At 45.1% G+C, this 20,946-nt stretch overlaps 1 protein-coding gene across 1 annotated transcript in view; it reads left to right on the forward strand.

The window, feature by feature from the left end:
• The window catches only part of LOC132832572 (cytochrome P450 2K1-like), a 31,428-nt gene that overhangs the window by 4,938 nt on the left and 5,544 nt on the right, over positions 1 to 20,946 (forward strand). The window contains exons 2-8 of the mRNA XM_060850664.1: positions 161 to 323; positions 2,303 to 2,452; positions 5,646 to 5,806; positions 8,028 to 8,201; positions 15,987 to 16,128; positions 16,992 to 17,179; positions 17,507 to 17,648. Of these exons, the coding sequence (XP_060706647.1) occupies positions 161 to 323; positions 2,303 to 2,452; positions 5,646 to 5,806; positions 8,028 to 8,201; positions 15,987 to 16,128; positions 16,992 to 17,179; positions 17,507 to 17,648 (1,120 nt within the window). The remainder of the gene's footprint in view (positions 1 to 160; positions 324 to 2,302; positions 2,453 to 5,645; positions 5,807 to 8,027; positions 8,202 to 15,986; positions 16,129 to 16,991; positions 17,180 to 17,506; positions 17,649 to 20,946) is intronic.

Genomic DNA, 20,946 nt, shown 5'->3' on the forward strand with positions numbered 1-20,946 from the left:
CACTTTGCTGGAATCGACAACAGCACAGACATGAACCTGGACCGGATTGGGGAGCTCGGATTTAAAGCTGAAGGAATTGTTCATTTTTCTCTCATTTGTTTTCTCCCTCTTACAGCTGACCAGGAACGAAACCTTAATGAAACCATTCTCTCTTTGTTAGCTCGCAGAGAAATATGGAAATGTATTTTCAGTGGAGCTTGGGCCGCTGAAGGCAGTGGTGTTGACTGGTTATGACGCAGTGAAAGATGCTCTTGTGAATCACGCTGATCAATTCAGTGGGAGGCCACCCATCCCGATATTTGATGAGATTTCATTCCGAACTGGTAACTTGATATTTTGTCTTTTTCTTCGGTCTCCTCCTCATTTCTCTCAACTTGATGCATCACAGGGATAGTTGTCGAATGTTGGAAAAATCCAGCTGTTTCACTAATGTTCTTTTGGAAAGGAATCTTACCTACTTACCTGGTCTGGTGTACATGTGACTCCAGACCCACAGCAATGTGTTTGACTCTTAACTACCCTCTGGGCTATTAGGGATGGGTAATAAACACAGGCCTGGCCAGTGATGCCATCATCTTGTGAATGAATAAAGAAAAATAATAAAAATGTGAGGAAAAACTTCAGAACCGAATTCTGGTATATACTCTCTCGATTTGTTATTCCCCAAGTTTCTCATCATCAATAATTCAGAGTTAGGTCAACATCAGCCAGTGAATTAGTCTCATTCCCCATGCCCTTTCACTGAAGCCCTGAAAATTCTTTCTCTCTTCAAGTGCTTATTCAATTCCTCTTCGGAAATAGGCTGCAGCTGTTTTCCCTGGAGCGTCCGAGGCTGAGGAGTGACCTTACAGAGGTTTACAAAATCATGAGGGTCATGGATTGGGTGAACATTCAAGGTCTTTTCCTTGAAGGGAGTCGGAAATCACATGGCATAGGTTAACGGTGAGAGGGGAAAGATTTAAAAGGGACCTGAGGGTCAATCTTTTCACACAGAGGGTGGTGTGTGTATGGAATGAGCTGCCAGAGGAAGTGGTGGAGGCTGGTACAATTACAACATTTAAAAGTCATCTTGAAGGAGACATAAATAGGAAGGGTGTTGAGGGATATGGGCCAAGTGCTGGCAGATTAGGTTAGGATATCTAGCCAGCATGGGCAAATTGGAAGAAGGGTCTCTTTCCATGCTGTATATCTCGATGACTCTATTATGCAGTTACGTTATTGATCTCCTCATTGTTCTTGCCTCTCAATAATTGTCCACATTAGTTTCGGTTGCAAAGGTTGAAATAGATCATCCACCCATTCCCTCAACTCTCCTCTCTACTGCTCCTGAGAAAGAGGTTTAAACAATGCAGATATTAAATATTTGTGCCATCTGTTAAGCCAATCTGCTACAAAGGTAATGGTCAAGCCTGTGACTATTATCTCTGGAAAACAATTAGAGAGGTCAATGTCCTCTCATCTATCTGTCTGGGGACATTGACTTCAGACTGAAGATGAATCATGTGCTTTTCCATACTAACTAGTGAGCTTCCCTTTACACGTGAAAATAAAATTGGAGAGCATCATTAACTTGGAAATGGGGAGGACTGTGTTGATTAAGGAGGCAATTTTAGTGTTAATACTGAGCGATACTGGTTTGGTTGCTCAGCATTTCCCTGTCGTGATTTTTATAACCTTCAGAGCTTGGGAACATAGTGGCAACATTCCTATACTTGTAATTCCTGGACCCCCACACCAATGCTGCAGAGACTTGAGGTCAAATCCCAACTGGGCAGCTCAAAAGAGCACTCTTGGTTGTAAGATGTTCTAATTCTCAGGAAAGGAGTGTTCCTTAGAGATCAGCAGAGTCTAAAAGTGTGGCAATGGAAAACCACAGCTGGTCAGGCAGCATTTGAGAAGCAGAAGAGTCTGTGTTTCGGGCATAAGTCATTTGCCAGCACTTGGCCCATATCCCTCCAAACCCTTCCTATTCATGTACCCATCCAGATGCCTTTTAAATGCTGTAATTGTACCAACCTCCACCACTACCTCTGGCATTTCATTCCATACACGCACCACCCTCTACTTGAACAAGTTGACCCTCAGGTCCCTTTTAAATCTTTCCCCACTCACCTTAAACTTTCCTGCCTACCCTGGGAAAAAAGGCCTTGGTGATTCATCCTATCCATGACCCTCGTGATTTTACAAACCTCTGTAAGGTCACCCCTCTGATTCTCTCACATCTGCAGTCCTCACTTTCTCTTAGCACTCACAGCAGAACCCGTGTGCAATATTTGATCAGCTTTTCGTGTGTCACTTTCAGGTGTTGTATTCAGTGACGGGAAGTTGTGGCGGGAGAACCGAAAGTTTGTGATCTCAGCTCTCCGAGGATTTGGAATGGGCAAGAAATCCGTTGAAGACAGGATCAGTGAAGAAGCCAGCTTTCTTGTCAATGTGTTTGAGAGTCACAAGGGTGAGTGCTTGGTGGGACATGACATGCTGGGATTCATGGTTCCCTCAAAATTGACATCTACAGAAAAAATTTTCACTTGAGTAAAAGTGAGGTTCCTTCAGTTGCACTAATAATGTTGGGGCAGTCAAATGTTAGCAGGCCCCAGAGACACTGGTCTTTGATGGACTTTAATTCCACTGATGTTTTTGTAGTTCTAAACCGAATCATCAGTTTCATCACACCAAGAGTGAGTAATCCCTGCACAATGATTTGCATTCACAAAGCCAAAGACCAGGTTTGGACCCTTTCAGTAAGGTGGGATTAGAAACATCCGTCGTCTGCTTTGCTGAACAAGGTCGGTGAATTGACCATGCTAAATTGCCCGTAGCGTTGGGTGAATGGGTAAAATGTAGGGGAATGGGTGGGTTGCGCTTCGGTGGGTCGGTGTGGACTTGTTGGGCCGAAGGGCCCGTTTCCACACTGCAAGTAATCTAATCTAAAGGTGGGAACGAGTCGGGGTCATTAAATTCCTGGCCAAAAGCTCTTCTGCAAAATGAACTGGGAATATAACATGACTCATGAGTTGGTGAGAAGAGTGTCAATTTATGAGCTTGACAGAAAGGAAAACTCAGTGGATGTTAAAGACGTTGAATATTCTGTTGAAAATTAGAGAAGCTGACTCTCAAATCATTTGAAAATGGAAACAGACCAGAACAATGAGTGATGTCAATAGTTCTTTCGGAGTTTCGGAATAGTGCAGTGGGAGAAGTGACCTCCTTCGATCCCATTAAATTCCATCAGGGTGAGATTTTCGGGATTATCGCTTGCTGTATGACAAATAGAATCAGCTCACCAGACCGTTCTGTCTCTCAGCTCGATTCCTAATTCACTTCTCGATTCCCAGACAAAGAATGGGTGTTGTGTGAAACCAGTGTCTGCTCCAAGATCACATTTTAGATTAGGTTAGATTCCCGACAGTGCGGAAACAGGCCCTTCATCCCAACTTGTCTACACTGACCCTCTGAAGAGTCACCCTCCCAGACCCATTTCCCTCTGACTAATGCACCTAGCACCGTGGGCAATTTAGCACAGCAAATTCACCTGACCTGCACATCCTGTGGGAGGAAACCGGAGCACCTGGAGGAAACCCTTGCAGACACGGGGGGAATGTGCAAACTCCACACAGTGGTCCAAGGCTGGAATTGAACCTGGGACCCTGGTGCTCTGAGGCAGCAGTGCTAACCACCGTGCTGCCCCCACGCAGGTTCCTATCCTGATGAAAACTCACTGTGGGCTAACTCCTCTGGTCTCCAGATAGTCGGAGAATCGGTGTGGAATGAACGTTCATTTGAGGCCCTGCCGACCCCTGATACCTGAAGAAGATTAAACTTTCAGGGAGCAATTGTCCCACTTCCCCAGTGATCCATTTGATGGATCTTCAATCAGGTCACTTGGCGAAATAGACAGCAGGTAGATTTCCAATCACCTTCTTCCTTTTAGGTTGGGATCTAAAGGGCTTGTATGGTCTAGTGAGGTAGAAGGAAATTACTTACTGTCCATTGAGAAGAGACTCATGTCTTCGACAAGATGTCGTTTATTAAATGATGGCAACAGCTCCAATTTCTACTTGTCAGATCGACGTTAGGCTGACGTTACCAGGACTCGGCCAAGTGTTGGTTTTGCTAAGACTCATTGAGGGTTCCTCTCCCCAATCACAATGAGTTTTGTTGCTGTATCTTCCCAAACCTGCCTAAAGACTATCAGGAGACTGAGGAAGATAGGAATGCCCTCTTTAAGATCCTAAACAGTTCTGTTTAATTCAATTATAGAACAATACAACACACAGAGGTCTCAGGGAAGGTCTCTAATTCTGAACGTGAGTCAGAGACTTTTGGACTGATGCCCAGGAGATGTTAGAGAACTTAAACCTGGTTTGACACTTAGGTATCTCCACAACTGACGCCAACTCCTTTGCATCAATCCTCTGTTCCCTCTTGTTCCCTCCCTCCCAAAAATAGATCTCATAGATTTCTCAGCAACTGTCCTGAGCTATTATTGATAACGAATCACGTTAGGCTTCTTCATCTTCACTTTGCTGATCTCGTCTTGATTCACCCTCTTTCGAGCCACTCCATCATGGATTACCTCCATGACTGCTCCTGTCCTGATGATTCCTGAAGAAGGGCTTATGCCCGAAATGTCGAATCTCCTGTTCCTTGGATGCTGCCTGACCTGCTGCGCTTTTCCAGCAACACATTTTCTGCTCCTGTTCTGGTCAATTGTATACATTTTCTGGATCTACAATCCCCGACCTCCAAAACTGCTCTCCAGTGCTGACTCACTCACTGCTCACCAGTTGCGAGCCTCCCTGAGCTAAAGCTGTCCCTGACCTCTGTCCCGTGCTCTGAGCTTGCTCCATTGCATCCTGCTTGAGATCGTTTCTCTGTCCACTCTCAGCCATTCTCAACTGTATGAGTGGCACACGGCTACTGATGCCCCAGAATAGAGTCAGGGACCTTGCCGCTTTCTCCGTTCACCAGGACCTCTATTGGGTCCTCTCTCCAACATTTGGTTGGCTACACATGCCGAGAACTTCTTCCAGAGTTTTCACTGCACTGCACCAGCCAATCGTTTTTGACTGCTCACTGAGTCAGCTACACAGAGTTTGGATTAGAGTGGTGCTGGAAAAGCACAGCAGGTCAGGCAGCATTCGGATGCTCCAGCACCACTCTAATCTAGACTCTGATCTCCAACATCTGCAGTCCTCACTTTCACTTACACAGACCCTGAAACTGTAGGCACTCTGAACACACACACACACACACACACACACACACACACACACACACACACACACACACACACACACACACACACACACACACACACAACAAAACACATACACACAGACAGACACACACACAGACACAAACACACATACACACAGACAGACCCATACAGTCTCACAAAACACACACACACGCACAACTTGTCATTTTGAAATCACCCTAATCCTGACCCTCAATTCACATAAAATACTGGCTCCCAGCACAAAGTATGTACAATATGTCATGTTGGATTCCATCACAGATAGAATTATGTATTAGCAAACTGCAGCTTGTCTAACTTGAGCTTTTTAAAAGACAACAATCCTGGAAGTATTTGTGGTATTTCCAACGTTAGTTTTTCTCTGAAATACAATGTTTGTTCACAGGTCAGCCTTTTGAAACAGCACGGATATTGAATTCGGCCGTCAGCAACATTATCTGTTCCATTCTATTTGGGGATCGCTTTGATTATGATGACAAAATGTTTAACTCCCTCATAAGCATGAATAACGAGACCGCAAGATTGGCTGGAGCAGCTTCAATACAAGTAATTATCTTTCTGTATTACTGTACTTGGGACGATTATTTAAATCACTTGCAATGTGGCATGCGTAACGATTCCCTTATCACACAAGTGCCAAGCAATGGCCATTTCCAATGAGAGACAGTCTAACCACCACCCATTGACTTTCAATGGTGTTACCATCTCTGAATTCCTCATAAACAACATCCTCGGAGTGACCGTTGATCAGAAACTCAGCTAGATAAATGCAGTGGCTACAAGAACAGGTCAGAGGCTAGGAATGCTGTGGCAGGTAGTTCACCTCCTGACTCCCCAAAGCCTGTCCACCATCTACAAGGCACAAGTCAGGAGGGTGGTGGAATACTCCCCACTTGCCTGGATGGGGGCAGCTCCAGCAACAATTAAGAAGCTTGACACCATCCAGGACAAAGCAACCCACTTGACTCGCACCACATCCACAAAACTCCACTCCCTCCACCACTGACACTTAATAGCAGCAATGTGCACCATCTACGAGATGCACTGCAGAAATTCACCAAAGATCTTCAGACAACACCTTCCCAACCCATGACCCAATCCATCTGGAAGGACAAGGGCAGCAGATACATGGGAACACCACCACCTTAAAGTTCCCCTCCAAGCCACTCACCATCCTATTTGGAAATATATCCCCGTTCCTTCGCTGTCACTGGGTCAAAATCCTGGAGTTCCCTCCTTCAAGGCATTGTGGGTCTACCTACAGCACAAGGACTGCAGTGGTTCAAGATGGCTGCTCACCCCACCTTGTCAAGGGGCAACTAGGGACGGGCAATAAATGCTGTGCCCAGCCAGGAACACCCACATGCCATGAGTGAATAGATAAACCAGACATAGTATATGTTCAGATGTTTTTAACATTTCAGTAATTTATATTAACATGTGAGGAGCCCTAACATGGAGTAAATTCAAGTGGAAAAGCTGTAAAAATAAGATTTATGTAAATCATGATCATGTAACCGATTACTTGACTCTGACATCAGTGAGAGAGAAGACACCAGTCTAGAATGACTGTGTTAATAGAGAGGTCTTAGACACCACACTAGCTGTATTTGAGACCCTATGTACAGGTGTAAATAATGGATTATTATAGTAATTGAATTGAGTTTATTGTCACGTGTACCAAGGCGCAGTGAAATGCTGTGTTTTGCAAGTAATACAGGCAGATCACAGAGTTAAACAGCAGAGATAAGTAAATAATAGGTAAACAGTGGCAAAACAAAAACACAGATACAGGCGAATGTTAAGAGTTTGTGAGTCCATTCTCTGTTCTAACAACAGTGGGGTAGAAACTGTTTCAAAACTGGCTGGTGGGTGTATTCAGGCTTCTGTACCTTCTGCCCAATGGTAGAGGTTGTCTGAAAGCATGGCCAGAGTGGGATGGATCTTTGAGAATGCTAGTGGCCTTTCCTTGACAGCGGGCCTGGTAGATGGATTCGATAGATGGGAGGTTGGCCTTTGTGATTGTCCAGGCCGAGTTCACTACTCTAAGCCATACGTAAAGAATAAGTCGGGGGCAGCTTCAGGGATTGTGTTATATACAGGCCTCTCGCAGCCAACAATACTTCTGACGGGTATCTCGAAGTACAGGTCACTATGCTGGTTTAAAACACATGGTGGCAGTGAGGGATAACACCTCCAGAGACAGGATCTGGTGTGAGAACAGGATGCTGGGGACACAACAACATAAAAAGGGAAGACTTCGATCGCAGAACAGACCTTTGGAAGATGTCAGAGGCGAAGCTGAGAAAAATGTATGAGGACGCCAAATGCTTGATACCAAGAGTTCAGCTGGCAATGTCATGGGTTTGATTCCCACTTTCAACCCTTCTGAATGTTTGATATTCGCTTAAAATTGGGCCTTACCGGATCATTCGTTGTAGATTATTGCTAAACTCTAAGAGCATCCCAAATGAAAAGGAATTACACAGAGTGAGGGAGGGGCCGGTCAGTCTGCTGTCTCCTGTGTGGCGTCACTGTCAGTTTCAGTTCGAGTGAGGAGTCACCAGACTCACAATGCTAACTCTGCTTTACTGATGCGGCCAGACGCACTGAGTTTCTCCAGCAATTCCTGCTTTTGTTTCCGATTTCCAGCAGCTCTTTGTTTTATGTCACCGTAAGTTACTTGGCCAATGCATCGACTCCAGACGAACAGTCACTTATCAACTCAAGGCCTGAACTTATTGGTTATGTTCTTGTTCCAATCCAGGTGTACAATTCTTATCCATCTCTGGGATTTCTGATTCCGGCTCACAGGAAGATAATTGAAAATCGAGATAAGATGATGGAAATCTTCGACAGTTTCTTCAAAGCGGCTGAAGAAACCTTGAGTGAGAACAGCATTCAGACCCTAAACGAGGCCTTAATTCTGAGGCATCAGCAGGTACAGTGACACACCTTTTCAGCAGTAAGGGGAATCTCCCCAGATTTCAGACTCCACACCAGGACTTTGTGGGTTTTGATGGAGGAAGATTCTGTGTTAAACATCTGTTATTATATCAAGTTAAAAACCACACCAGGTTATAGTCCAATAGGTTTATTTGGAAGCACTGGCTTTCAGAGCACTGCTCCTTCATCAGATGGTTGTGGAGTACATGATTGTAAGACACAGAATTTATAGCAAAAGTTTACACTGTACACTTTTGCTATAAATTCTGTGTCTTACAATTGTGTACTCCACAACCACCTGATGAAGGAGCAGCACTCCGAAAGCTAGTGATTCCAATTAAACGTATTGGACTATAACCTGGTGTTGTGTGGTTTTTAACTTTGTACACCCCAGTCCAACACTGGCGTCTCCAAATCATTATTATAAGATGCAGTGCAGCCCCTCGTTACTGGATGTGGTTTCAAGCACTCACCGTATCTGATCATTTTTCTAATCGCATGACATCATGTGGATGTTTGTGTCCAGGATGTAGCATTGGTTTCAGACATGGGATGTGAGTGACAGGGGCTGGGCCAGCATTTATTACCCAGAGGGCAGTGGGGTCACCCACATTGCTGTGGGTCTGGAGTCACATGTAGGCCAGACCAGGTGAGATTGGCAGATTTCCTTCCCTAAGGGATATTAGTGAACCAGATGGATTTTTTACAATAATCGACAGTTGTTATATGGTCACCATTAGACTAGCTATAAAGTGCAGATTTTTATTCAAGTTTCACCATGAGCCATGGTGGGTTTTGAACACATGTAGGGGCATGGGTACATTAGCCTGTCATCTGGATGACAATTCCAGTGACATTACGATGACACATCCCTGAAGGATGTATGAGTTTCAATCTCGCAAATTACAACGTGAGAGAGATGTCTTCTCAGAATATGTGGCGTTTCCTCCGGGTGCACTGGTTTCCTCCCACAGTCCAAAGCTGTGCTGGTTAGGTGGATTGGCCCATACTAACCTGTCCTGTAGTGTCCAGGGATGTGCAGGCTAGGTGGATTAGCCATAGGAAATGCAGGGTTATGGGGATAGGGTGAGATGCCCTTCGGAGGGTAGTGTGGACACGATGGGTTGAATGGCCTGTTTCCAGACTGTAGGGATTCTATGATTCTAATTGTTGAGAATGTTTTACTTATTTTATACGTTACTTTTCCTGAATAATGTCCTGGTAATATAATGTCCAATCCTTTGGAGCCGCACTCTTCTCATTTTGTCTGGGATATCAATCTCATTAAGGCAAATGAATTGAAATCTCACATTCATTCAGACCAACCCCTTTCAGCTCCTCTGTGCTGCCAGTGTGGCTTGAAGCTGAATGGTGAACTCCGACAGGGGAGACAACAATGAACAATTTAGCATGCGGCACGGTGGCACAGTGGTTAGCACTGCTACCTCACAGCGCCAGAGACCTGGGTTCAATTCCCGCCTCAGGCAACTGTCTGTGTGGAGTTTGCACATTCTCCCCGTGTCTGTGTGGGTTTCCTCCCACAGTCTAAAAATGTGCAGGTTAGGTGAATTGGCCATGCTAAATTGCCCGTAGTGTTAGGTGAAGGGGTTCAAAGTTTGTGAGAAGATTTGTAGCTCGGGTGCTCGTTGTTGTGGTTCTGTTCGCCAAGCTGGGAGTTTTTGTTGCAAACGTTTCATCCCCTTTCTAGGTGACATCTTCAGTGCTTGGGACCCTCCTGTGAAGCGCTTCTGTGCTGATTCCTCCGGCATTTATACTGGTTTGAATCTGCCGTTTCCAGTTGTCAGTTGCTGTCTGCTGCAGGGGCCGGTATATAGGGTCTAGTTCGATGTGTCTGTTGATAGAATTTGTGGATGAGTTCCATGCCTCTAGGAATTCCCTGGATGTTCTCTGTTTGGCCTGCCCTATGCAACTTCATTTGTGTTGCATCAGGACATTATTCAAAAGGGCCACAACACACTGCAGCACACCTGAACTACAAAAAGAGGAAGAAGAACACCTATACAAGGTATTCACCAAAAACGGATACCCGCACAATTTCATCAACAGATGCCTTCAGGAAAGACAACGGAACGAGGACATGCCACAACCCAAAGGACTGGCCACACTACCATACATCAGGAGCATTTCTGAACTGACAGCCAGACTGCTACGACCACTAGGACTCATAACAGCACACAAACCAACAGCCACTCTCAGACAACAACTCACCAAGACAAAGGACCCGATACCCAGCATGAGCAAAACCAAAGTAGTGTACAAAATCCCATGCAAGGACTGCACAAAACACTATATAGGACAAACAGGAAGACAGCTAACAACCCGCATCCATGAACACCAACTAGCCACGAAACGACACGACCAGCTATCCCTAGTAGCCATACACTCAGATGACAAACAACACGAATTCGATTGGGACAACACCACTATTATAGGGCAGGCGAAACAGAGAACAGCCAGGGAATTCCTAGAGGCTTGGCATTCATCCACAAATTCTATCAACAGACACATCAAACTAGACCCTATATACTGACCACTGCAGCGAACAGCAACTGACAACCAGAAGCGGCAGATTCAAACCAGTATAAATGCCGGAGGAATCAGCACAGAAGCACTTCACAGGAGGCTCCCAAGCACTGAAGATGTTACCTAGAAAGGGGAAGAAACATTTGCAACAAAAATTCCCAGCTCGGCGAACAGAACCACAACATAGGTGAAGGGGTAAATGTAGGGGAATGGGTCTGGGTGGGTTGCTCTTTGGAGGGTCAGTGTGGACTTGTTGGGCTGAAGGGCCTGTTTCCACACTGTAAGTAATCTAATCTAATCTGAGAGGAAACTGGAGCATCCATAGGAAACCCACGTGCAAACTGCACATAATTATCTGAGAGTGGAATCGAACCCAGCACCTTGGTGCTGTGGGGCAATGGTGCTAACTACCGTGCCCCCTCTTCATTGCCCCTCCCAAATTGAGGAGCAGTTCAGAGTCAACCACCTTTCAGTGGCTCTGCCATCACATGCAGGCTAGACTAGGTAAGGATGCCAGATTTTCCCTTCCACATCGAAACCAATTGAGTTTTTAACAACAAGACCAGCTCTTTATTCCAGATTTTATTGAATTTAAACTTTACCATCAGCCACGGGTGGGATTTGAACCCAGCCCACAGAGCATTGGCCCAGGGTTAGCTGGATGACCAGGCCAGTGACATTGCCACTACACCAGGGTTCCGTTATGGGGGTAAATTAAAGGAGTGCAGAACTCAGGAAAGGTTACTAAACTCTCCAGCACAGACACAAGTAGGACAGAGTGTATGGAATGGGTTGTCAATCAACTTCAAGCATGCTGGACAAAAAATTGACCATTGAATAGGGGGACGGTTAATACAGAACTGAAGGTGTTATATCTGAATGTACACGGGATAAGGAATAAGGGAAATGACCTTGTGGCGCAGATCAAAATTGGCTGGTATGACGTGGTGACATCATGGAGACATGGCTGCAAGGGCATCGGGTTTGGGAGCTGAATATTCAAGGATATACATCCTGCCGAAAAGACAGGCAGGTGGGCAGAGGGGGAGGGGTGACCTTATGAGTAAGAAATGAAATTAAATCAATAGTGAGAAACGAAGTAGGGTCAGATGGTGTAGAATCTGTTTGGGTCGAATTGAGGAACTGCAAGAGTTTAAAGAAACCCATAGTTGGAGTTATGTACAGGTCCCCAAACTGTAGTCAGGAGCTGGGGTGCAAGATACTGGGAACTGGGAAAATCAGGTTGGTACTGGATCACAAGAAAAGAAATTTGTGGAATGTTTACAAGATGACTTTTTGGAGCAGCTTGTAATGGAGCCCTCTAGGGAACAGGCAATATTGGATTTAGTGTTGTGCAGTGAGACAGACTGGTCAGGGAGCTTATGGTGAAGGAGCCCTGAGGAGGCAGTGATCAAAATACGGTTGAATTTACTCTGCAATTTGAGAAGGAGAAGATAGAATCAGAGATAACGGTATTACAGCTGAATAAAGGCAACTACAGAGGCCTGAGGGAGGAGCTGGGTAGAATTGACTGGGAGAGGAGCCTAGCAGGAAAGACAGTGGAACAGCAAAAGCAGGAGTTTCTGGGAGTAATTCAGGATACACAGCAGAGATTCATCCTGAGGGAAAAGAAGCACGGCACAGGGAGGATGAGGCACCCATGGCTAACTAGGAAGGTCAGGGATACATTAAAGCAAAAGGGAAAGAATATAATGTGGTGAAACCAGAGGAAGCCTACAAAGACTAACATTGAGCAACAAAAAAAAATAAGGAGGGAGAAGATTAAATATGAGGGTAAGCCAGCCAGTAAGATAAAGGAAGATCTGTAAGAGCTTCTTTAGATATATCATGGGCAAAAGAGAGGCAAAAGTGGTCACTGGGTCATTGAAAAATGAAGCTGGAGAGTTAAGGAAATGGCTGAGGAACTGAATAATTACTTCATGTCAGTCTCCATGGAGCAAGACATAATTAATACCCCAAATATTCAAGAGAGTGAGGGGCAAAGCTGAGTATGGTGGCTATCATCAAGGAGAAGGTGCTAGAAAAACTGAATGGCCTGAAGATGGAGAACTCACCTGGACCAGATGGACTACATCCCAGAATCCTAAGGGAGATAGCTGAGGAGATAGTGGAGGGTGGTGTGAGTGGTGATCTGTCAGGAGTTGCTAGAATCAGGGAAGGTTCCAGAAGACAGGAAAATCATTAATGTGACATCCCTGTTTAAAAAGAGAGTAAGGCAAAAGACAGAAATTACAGACCGATTAGCCTAACCTCGGTCATGGGAAAGATCCTGGAATCCACTGTGAAGGGTGAGATTTCTGAATACTTGGAAGTGTACGGTAAAATAGGGACAAGTCAGCATGGTCTCATCAAGGGGAGATCATGCCTGACAGATCTGTTCAAATTCTTTGAGGAAGTAACAAGTAGGTTAGACCCAAGGAGAACCAATGGATATTATCTACCTGGACTTCAAAAAGGTCTTTGACAAGGTGCTGCACAGGAGGCTACTGAGTAAGATAAGGGCCCATGGTATCAGAGGCAAGGTGCTAACATGGATAGAAGCTTGGCTGTCTGGCAGGAAGCAGAAAGTGGGGATAAAAGGATCCTTCTCAGAATGGCAGCTGGGGCCAAGTGGTGTTCCGCAATGCTCAGTGTTGGGAGCACAACCTTTCACTTTATACATTAACGATCTAGATCAAGGAACTGAGGGCATTCTGGCTAACGTTGCAGATGATACAAAGATAGGTAGAGGGACAGGTAGCATTGAAGAGGTGGAGAGGTGGCAGAAGGATTCAGACAGGTTAGGAGAGTGGGCAAAGAAGTGGCAGATAGAGTACAACGTGGGAAAGTGTGAGGTCATGCACCTTGGTCAGAAGAATAGAGGTATGGAGTATTTTCTAAATGGGGAGGAAATTCAGAAATCTGAAGTGCAAAGAGACTTAGGAGATCTCATCCAGGATTCTCTCAAGGTCAACTTGCCTCTTGAGTCAATAATTAGGAAGGCAAATTATTTTGAGAGGACTTGAATATAAAAGCAGAGATAGAATTCTGAGGCTCTATAAGGCTCTGGTCAGACCGCATTTGGAATGAACTGTGTGCGGTTTTGGGCCCCATATCTCAGGAAGGATGTCCTGGCCCTGGAGTGTGTTCAGAAGAGGTTCACGAGAATGGTCCCAGGAATGAAAAGCTTAACACATGGGGAATGTTTGAGGACTTTGGGTCTATATTTGATGGGGTTTAGAAGGATTAGGGTGGAAAATCTAACTGAACCATATAGAATACTGAATGGCCTGGACAGAGTGGATGTTGGGAAGGTGTTTCCATTGGTGGGAGAGACTAGGATCCGAGGGCAAAGCCTTAGAGTAAAGGGAGGACCTTTTAGAACAGAGATAAGGACAAACTTCTTCAACCAGAGAGTGGGGAATCTATCATTGCCACAGAAGGCTGTGGAGGCCAGGTCATTGAGTATAATTAAGACTAAGATAGAGTATCAAGGGAGCAAAGGTTATGGGGAGAAAGCAGGAGAATGGGGGTGAGAAATTTATCAACCATGATTGAATAGTGGTGCAGACTCGATGGGATGAATGGCCTAATTTCTGTTCCTATGTCTTATGGTCTTAGACCTCTGTCTGTCTGTGGGGATCCAGTGACTATCCATGGTGAAGGCCTGAGTGTAACACTGGATTACCAGGCCATTGACATTGCCCCTGAGAGCTCTGTCTGTCCGTGGGGATCCAGCAACTATCTATGGTGAATGCCTGAGTGTAACACTGGCAGTGCCCACCACTTTGATTGGCTGGCAGTTTCATCATTCCCACCCTGAGCTGAAATGGGCCATAGACCTGAGGCTTCCCAAGTTAGCTCCTGACTGCAATGGAATAGCACCTGATGGAAAACTACCCAGGTTTCCCATCGGTTTTCCACTCGGTATCTGTGGTCAATGTCGATTCCCATCTGCTCTGCCTCCTTCTGCAGTGACTTTCAAATCAAATGGTTGACTCCATATTGTCTTTCCCTCATTCTTCAGAGAAAAGTGTGTCATTTCATCAGTCTTTCTGTCCATTTTGCTATTTTGGGAGAAGGTGAGGACTGCAAATACTGGAGATCAGAATCGAAAAGTGTAGTGCTGGAAAAGCGCAGCTGGTCAGGCAGCATCTGAGGAGCAGGAGAGTCAACGTTTTGAGCATAAGCTCTTCATCAGGATGCTGCCTGACCGGCTGTGCTTTTCCAGGACAACATTTTTCGACTCATTTTACCAGTCTACCTTTGACTTCCTGAGGTTTCGTACTTCCTGTTCAGAGCTGAATATATTCCTGACTTCCACCAAAATGTACAAAAATAGTAATGAACGATTCATTGATGTAATTAATATAGCCTGTGTACCAAAGTCTTGCTCATCAATGTTATAAATCATCACGCCTCACATTCTGTTTTTTTTAGATTACTTACAGTGTGGAAACAGGCCCTTCGGCCCAACAAATCCACACCGACCCGCCGAAGCGCAACCCACCCATACCCCTACATTTACCCCTTACCTAATACTACGGGCAATTTAGCATAGCCGATTCACCTGACCCGCACATCTTTGGACTGTGGGAGGAAACCGGAGCACCCGGAGAAAACCCACGCAGACACGGGGAGAACGTGCAAACTCCACACAGACAGTCGCCTGAGTCGGGAATTGAACCTGGGTCTCAGGCGCTGTGAGACAGCAGTGCTAACCACTGTGCCACCGTGCCACCCACTCCTGTCATTAAGATGTCCCAAAGCATTCTACAGAGGAGGATTGATTTTTAAAATGTGACGTTTGTTGTAACACAAGGGAATGAGTTAATGAATTTGTGTAGAGCAAGGTCCCACATTAATATCGGTGATAATGACCAGATCACTCTTTTGGCAGAAGTGGAAACGTTGGTTGAGGCACCAGTGAAGAGCTTCTCTGTCCTTGTTAAATTAATTACATGATATTACACATCTACCTGTGTTTGGGCATCAGTTAAATAGTTCATCTGAAAGGCAGCACCTCTGATAGTGCAGCACCCTCTCAGAATGGAGCTGAAATTTCAGCTGAGGTTGTGCATTCAGATTTGTGAAGTGTGGCCTGAATTCATGAAATCCTGACTCTGACCAAGACAGCCACTGTCCCCAATAACACAGACCCATCCAGCAATATACACACTCAAATATTTCCCCCCAGAACGTGATACCTTCTCCTTTATTCTATTTTGTCTTGAAGGAATCAAGAGGCCAAGACGCGGAAGTTCAGAAAAGAAACACATTGATGATAATCAATGACCTGTTTAGTGCTGGCACAGAAACCACTGCTACCACCGTGTGTTGGGGACTCCTTCTCATGATGAAATATCCGGGTATCCAGAGTAAGGGAATCACTAACTTTGTGTTTGTTAGTTGTTGTTGGTGTCCAATCTGTTACTTGATCATATGGACAGGACTAGTAAACTAGGCCCATGGTCAGTGTGAAATTGGTCATTTTAATCAGTAACACCTCAACTGGTTGCTCTCAGGAAGAGCTGATGGTGAGTGAGTCAGCAAGTGGAGTCTTTCTGAAATTGAGTTGAACCCAAGGTAACTCCCCCAGGCATGACGTGCACTGCAGATTCAGAAATAATACCCAGTGTGACACTCATAACAACATGATATCAATGTCAAAACCGCCATAAAGCTCATGCTATGGATGTTTCTCCTACGTTCCCCACAAATCCTGGAATCTTCTATCTGGAAGCCTAATGTGCTACTCCGTTTACTCTGTTCACTGATAAAACCCTCCAAAGGTAAACTGAACTCCCCAGGAGGTCTCTCTCTAATAATGTGCTTTAATAACACTCACCACGGTAACAGAAATACAAACAAGTTAATTATGAAACCACTTCAGACACAAAGTAAATCCATATGCCACTAGTTCAAAATTCAGAAATCCAAATAAATTATAATATTGTCTCACACACCCTACTTCACACGCAGATAATTGGAGTTAAGAGTCATGGAGCTTGACAGCATAGAAAAGGCTCCTTTTGCCCATTGAGCTTGTCCAGGTTAAAATCAGCCACCTAACTATTCTAATCCCATTTTCCAGCACTTGGCCCATAACCGTGTGTGCCTGAGGTGGCAAGATGTGGCTTTAAGAAAGGGCTTTTCCGCTGGATTTCAGTTGCTGAACAAGATGAATTTCTATCCCGTTGTTTGACGACAGTTTCCCCAATCCAAGCTTTCTCTATTGCAGGGAAAGTTCAGGAAGAAATCGATCAGGTGATAGGAGCCGGACGAGCCCCTGTAACCGAAGACCGAAAGCGAATGCCTTACACTGAGGCTGTGATTCACGAAATCCAGAGATTTGCCAACATCGTCCCCATCAACCTTCCTCATTCAACAACCGAGGACACACACGTGAAAGGACATTTCATTCCAAAGGTAGTCCTGAATGATATAAACCAGCCGAGGGTTTCACACTTTGTGTCCTCGAGTAATTGGAAGTACCTTCAAACTAAAATAAAAAGTGACAGAAAAAGAAAACAAAAAAAAAATTAAATGGGACTGATTTGGAAATTAGTGAATCGGGGGGTGGCAATTTTCATAGTGGAGGGATCCCAATGATATTTAAAATAAGTATGGGCCCAGCCTTGAGCACTGGAAACTAACAGGGTCAGGTACAACACTGGGGTCACACATCCCACTTCATTCACTCTCCATTGAAGTCAGGCTCCGAAACGCTTTCCAAATTATTGTTCTTGTTTACAGGGAACGTACGTGATTGCTGTCCTGACCTCGGTGCTGCGTGACAAAACTCAATGGAAAACTCCAAAGGAGTTTAACCCGGCTCACTTCCTGGATGCTGCTGGGAATTTTGTGAAGAGAGATGCCTTCATGCCTTTCTCTGCAGGTAACTGGACGAGAGGGACATGTATTCCTGTTGTTAAATATTTCCATTTCTGAAGTAAGATGAGGAAGTGTTGAGATTAATCTTTATTTTGAACAGGCAGGAACTCCACAATGTCACAATTAGACATGCTTTAGCATTTAGCGCGGGTGAACGTGGTCTTGTATCTTGCTGCTACTGTTGCTGGTCCCATCTGGGACATTCCACTTCCTGCTGGGACCACGAGAGATATCTTGGGTTGATTCACTGCCACCAATCCTTCTGATTGGTATCCATCTGTGTTACTGACATCCAATGGGGAAGGAGACTGACACAACGTCTTGAGCAGAAGGTAGCCTTAGTTTCGATGTACAGTAACTAGGTTTATTACATCTTACTGAATGACTAGTTGCATCATATCTGAGATACTACGATTTCCTCTTGTGAGATAATGAACAAAAGCTGACACTTTATAACTAGATGGGAGGAGCGCATCCCATGATGTCAATTAACCCTTTCAGGTCTGAACAGCTTTATACTCCAGGACACAAGGTGTTGGAGTTCATCGGGCCAATCAAGCCTTCTCTGCCATCCCATACAGTCATGTCTGACCTTGGACTTTGGTGAACCATTTCCCTCGGTTCACGGCCAGACCAGGAACCTATCCACCACAGGCTGAAGTGAGACTCCACAATTCAGGGATTGCTAATTCTAAGCATCTGCAATCCTTGAGCAATTTCACCTCACATCAGCTTTTTTATTCTGCTACTGTGCCACTGCATTTCAGATTCTCTGACCAACAGGAACAATATCTTTCCAGCTGCTCTAGAAAGCCCTTCTGGAATGTTGTCAGCTTCAATGACACTGCCTCTCATTGTTCTCAACTTGTCACCTTGAGAGTATTGGATCAATTTATTTAACCTTTGAGGAAAAACCCCCTCATCCCAGGGACTGATCCAGTAAACATTCAGTGTACCAAAGCAAATATATCCCATCCTGAATGTGAAGACCAAAACTGCACACAGTGTTCCACATGTGAACTCATCAAATTGTCACTAATCTTCATCAAGTAAAGGTTATTGCTGCAGAGTCACATTCCACCATGACAACTGGTAGGATTTTAATTTAATTAATGAATCTAGAGCATAAATCAACTCGAATTCTCACATTATGATCTGTGCTGATGGCAATTTCAGACTAAGTCAGTTTCCAGATGAAACCTGGCTCTGTAGGCCTTAAGTCTTATTTCACTGTTTGGTTACTGCAGTGGTCAGTCACATAACATACTGACGTGTGGTAGCTCATGTAACAAAAGGACATCAAATCCAATTACACAAAATAATTGAAAACAAACAAAGTCTTTTGGTCTATGTAAGACATCCATATCATTATAAATAGTGAAAGGAAACAGGCAACAACATTTTCCCAGCAACACCTTTACAGACACTCAACTCTGGAGGTGTGTCACTCCTATCTTCACATCAACAATTTTTACTGAACTGGTAAGATTGCAAACATTTCTTGTCAGTGACGTTCTATACATTTACCAAATGGAATTATCTCCATCTCTCCCAGAGATACAGAGAGGCATTTCTCACTGAACTCCTTAAAAAAAGGGAAGTTTGTTTTTGTCAAATATTTCCTGGGATTGCTAAAACCTCTTGCCAGTTCAAATAGTTTTAAGCTTGCTGCATACCACTGCAGGTATGAATCTTTTCTTCTGAACTCAACTTACTCATGGTCTTTGTCATCTGTTTCTGTAGCTTGTAGCGTGGCATGATGGTTCAGTGGCTAGCACTGTTACCTCACAACCCCAGAGAGCTGGTTTTAATCCCAGCCTCAGGCGACTGTCTGTGTGGAGTTTGCACATTCTCCCCCTGTGTCTGTGTGGGTTTCCTCCCACACTCCAACGATATGCTGGTTAGGTGGTTTGGCCATGTTAAATAGTCCAGGGATGTGTAGGTTAGGTGGATTCGCCATGGTAGGGATAGGGTCTGTGTGTGATGCTCTTGGCGTGGACTTGGTGGGTTGAATGATCTGCTTCCACACTACAGGGATCCTAATAGCTCAACACTTATTTCTCCGGGTGTCTTACCTTGTCATTTAGCAGAAATCACATGATTTCTTTGAAAAGCTGTTTTCGACTCGCTGCTCATAATGACTTTCTGCCCCTTTTCAAAAAACGTGTCACCTTTACAGCACTAAGACCAAAAGCCCATTTGCCTCCACTTCAGAACACAAGTTCCCAAACAACATGTTGTAATCCCTTATCACAGTTACCATGGAAATACTGCTAATCCCAGTGAAACCCTGTCTAGTTTGCTGATTGTTTGGCCAATATGTAATTGCAGATGCACAGATCTGTGACTCTCTCTCTCTCTTAGCAGCCCTGAGTACTGGCCGAGCAAGCAGCTCAGTTTGAGGTATATTCGGATGAGGACAATTACTGATCTTACCAACAACACCCCTCACCCCATGAAAGGATAAAAGTAAAAGAATGTGAGCTCCTAGTAATCATCTTTCTTATGACCTTTCCTGGGTTAACTAATTTGTGATCCTCGCTTGGCCTCCATCATGTGACTACAAGAAGTGTCATGGTGGCTCAGTGGTTAGCACTGCTGACTCACAGTGTCGGAGGGCCCAGGTTCGATTCCAGCCTCAGACGACTGTCAATGTGGAATTTGCACATTCTCCCTATGTCTGCGTGGGTTTCCTCCCACAGTCCAAAGATGTGCAAGTTTGGGTGAATTAGCCCTGCTAAATTGTGCCGTCGTGTTCAGGAATGTGCAGGCAGGGTGGGTGCTGGGCCTCCTCCATCGCCAAACCCTAACCACCTGACGCCTGGAGGAGGATTGCCTCATCTTCTGCCTTAGGACCCTGCAGCCACACAGGATTAATGTGGATTTCACCAGTTTCCCCATTTTCCATCCCCCCACCTTATTCCCAGTCCCAGGCCTCCAACTCGGCACTGCCCTCATGACCTATCCATTTCCTTTTCACCAATCTGCTCCACCCTCCAACCCAACCTGTCACCTTCTCCCCCCACCTTCATCTATCACATTCCCAGCTTCCTTACCCCCAAGCCTCACGCCCCTCCCATTTATCTCTCAGCCCCAGCCCACAATCCCCATTCCTGATGAAGGGCTTATGCCCGAAATGCCGATTTTCCTGCTCCTCGGATGCTGCCTGAACTGCTGTGTTTTTCCATTGTCGCCCTTTTCGACTCTGATTCCCAGTGTCTGCAGTCCTCACTTTCCCCTGGGCTAGCCATGGGACATGCAGGGTCCCAGGGATGGGATGGGTCTGAGTAGGATGCACTTGG

Source organism: Hemiscyllium ocellatum, chromosome 35 (assembly GCF_020745735.1).
Source record: "Hemiscyllium ocellatum isolate sHemOce1 chromosome 35, sHemOce1.pat.X.cur, whole genome shotgun sequence".
Classification (NCBI taxonomy): domain Eukaryota; kingdom Metazoa; phylum Chordata; class Chondrichthyes; order Orectolobiformes; family Hemiscylliidae; genus Hemiscyllium; species Hemiscyllium ocellatum.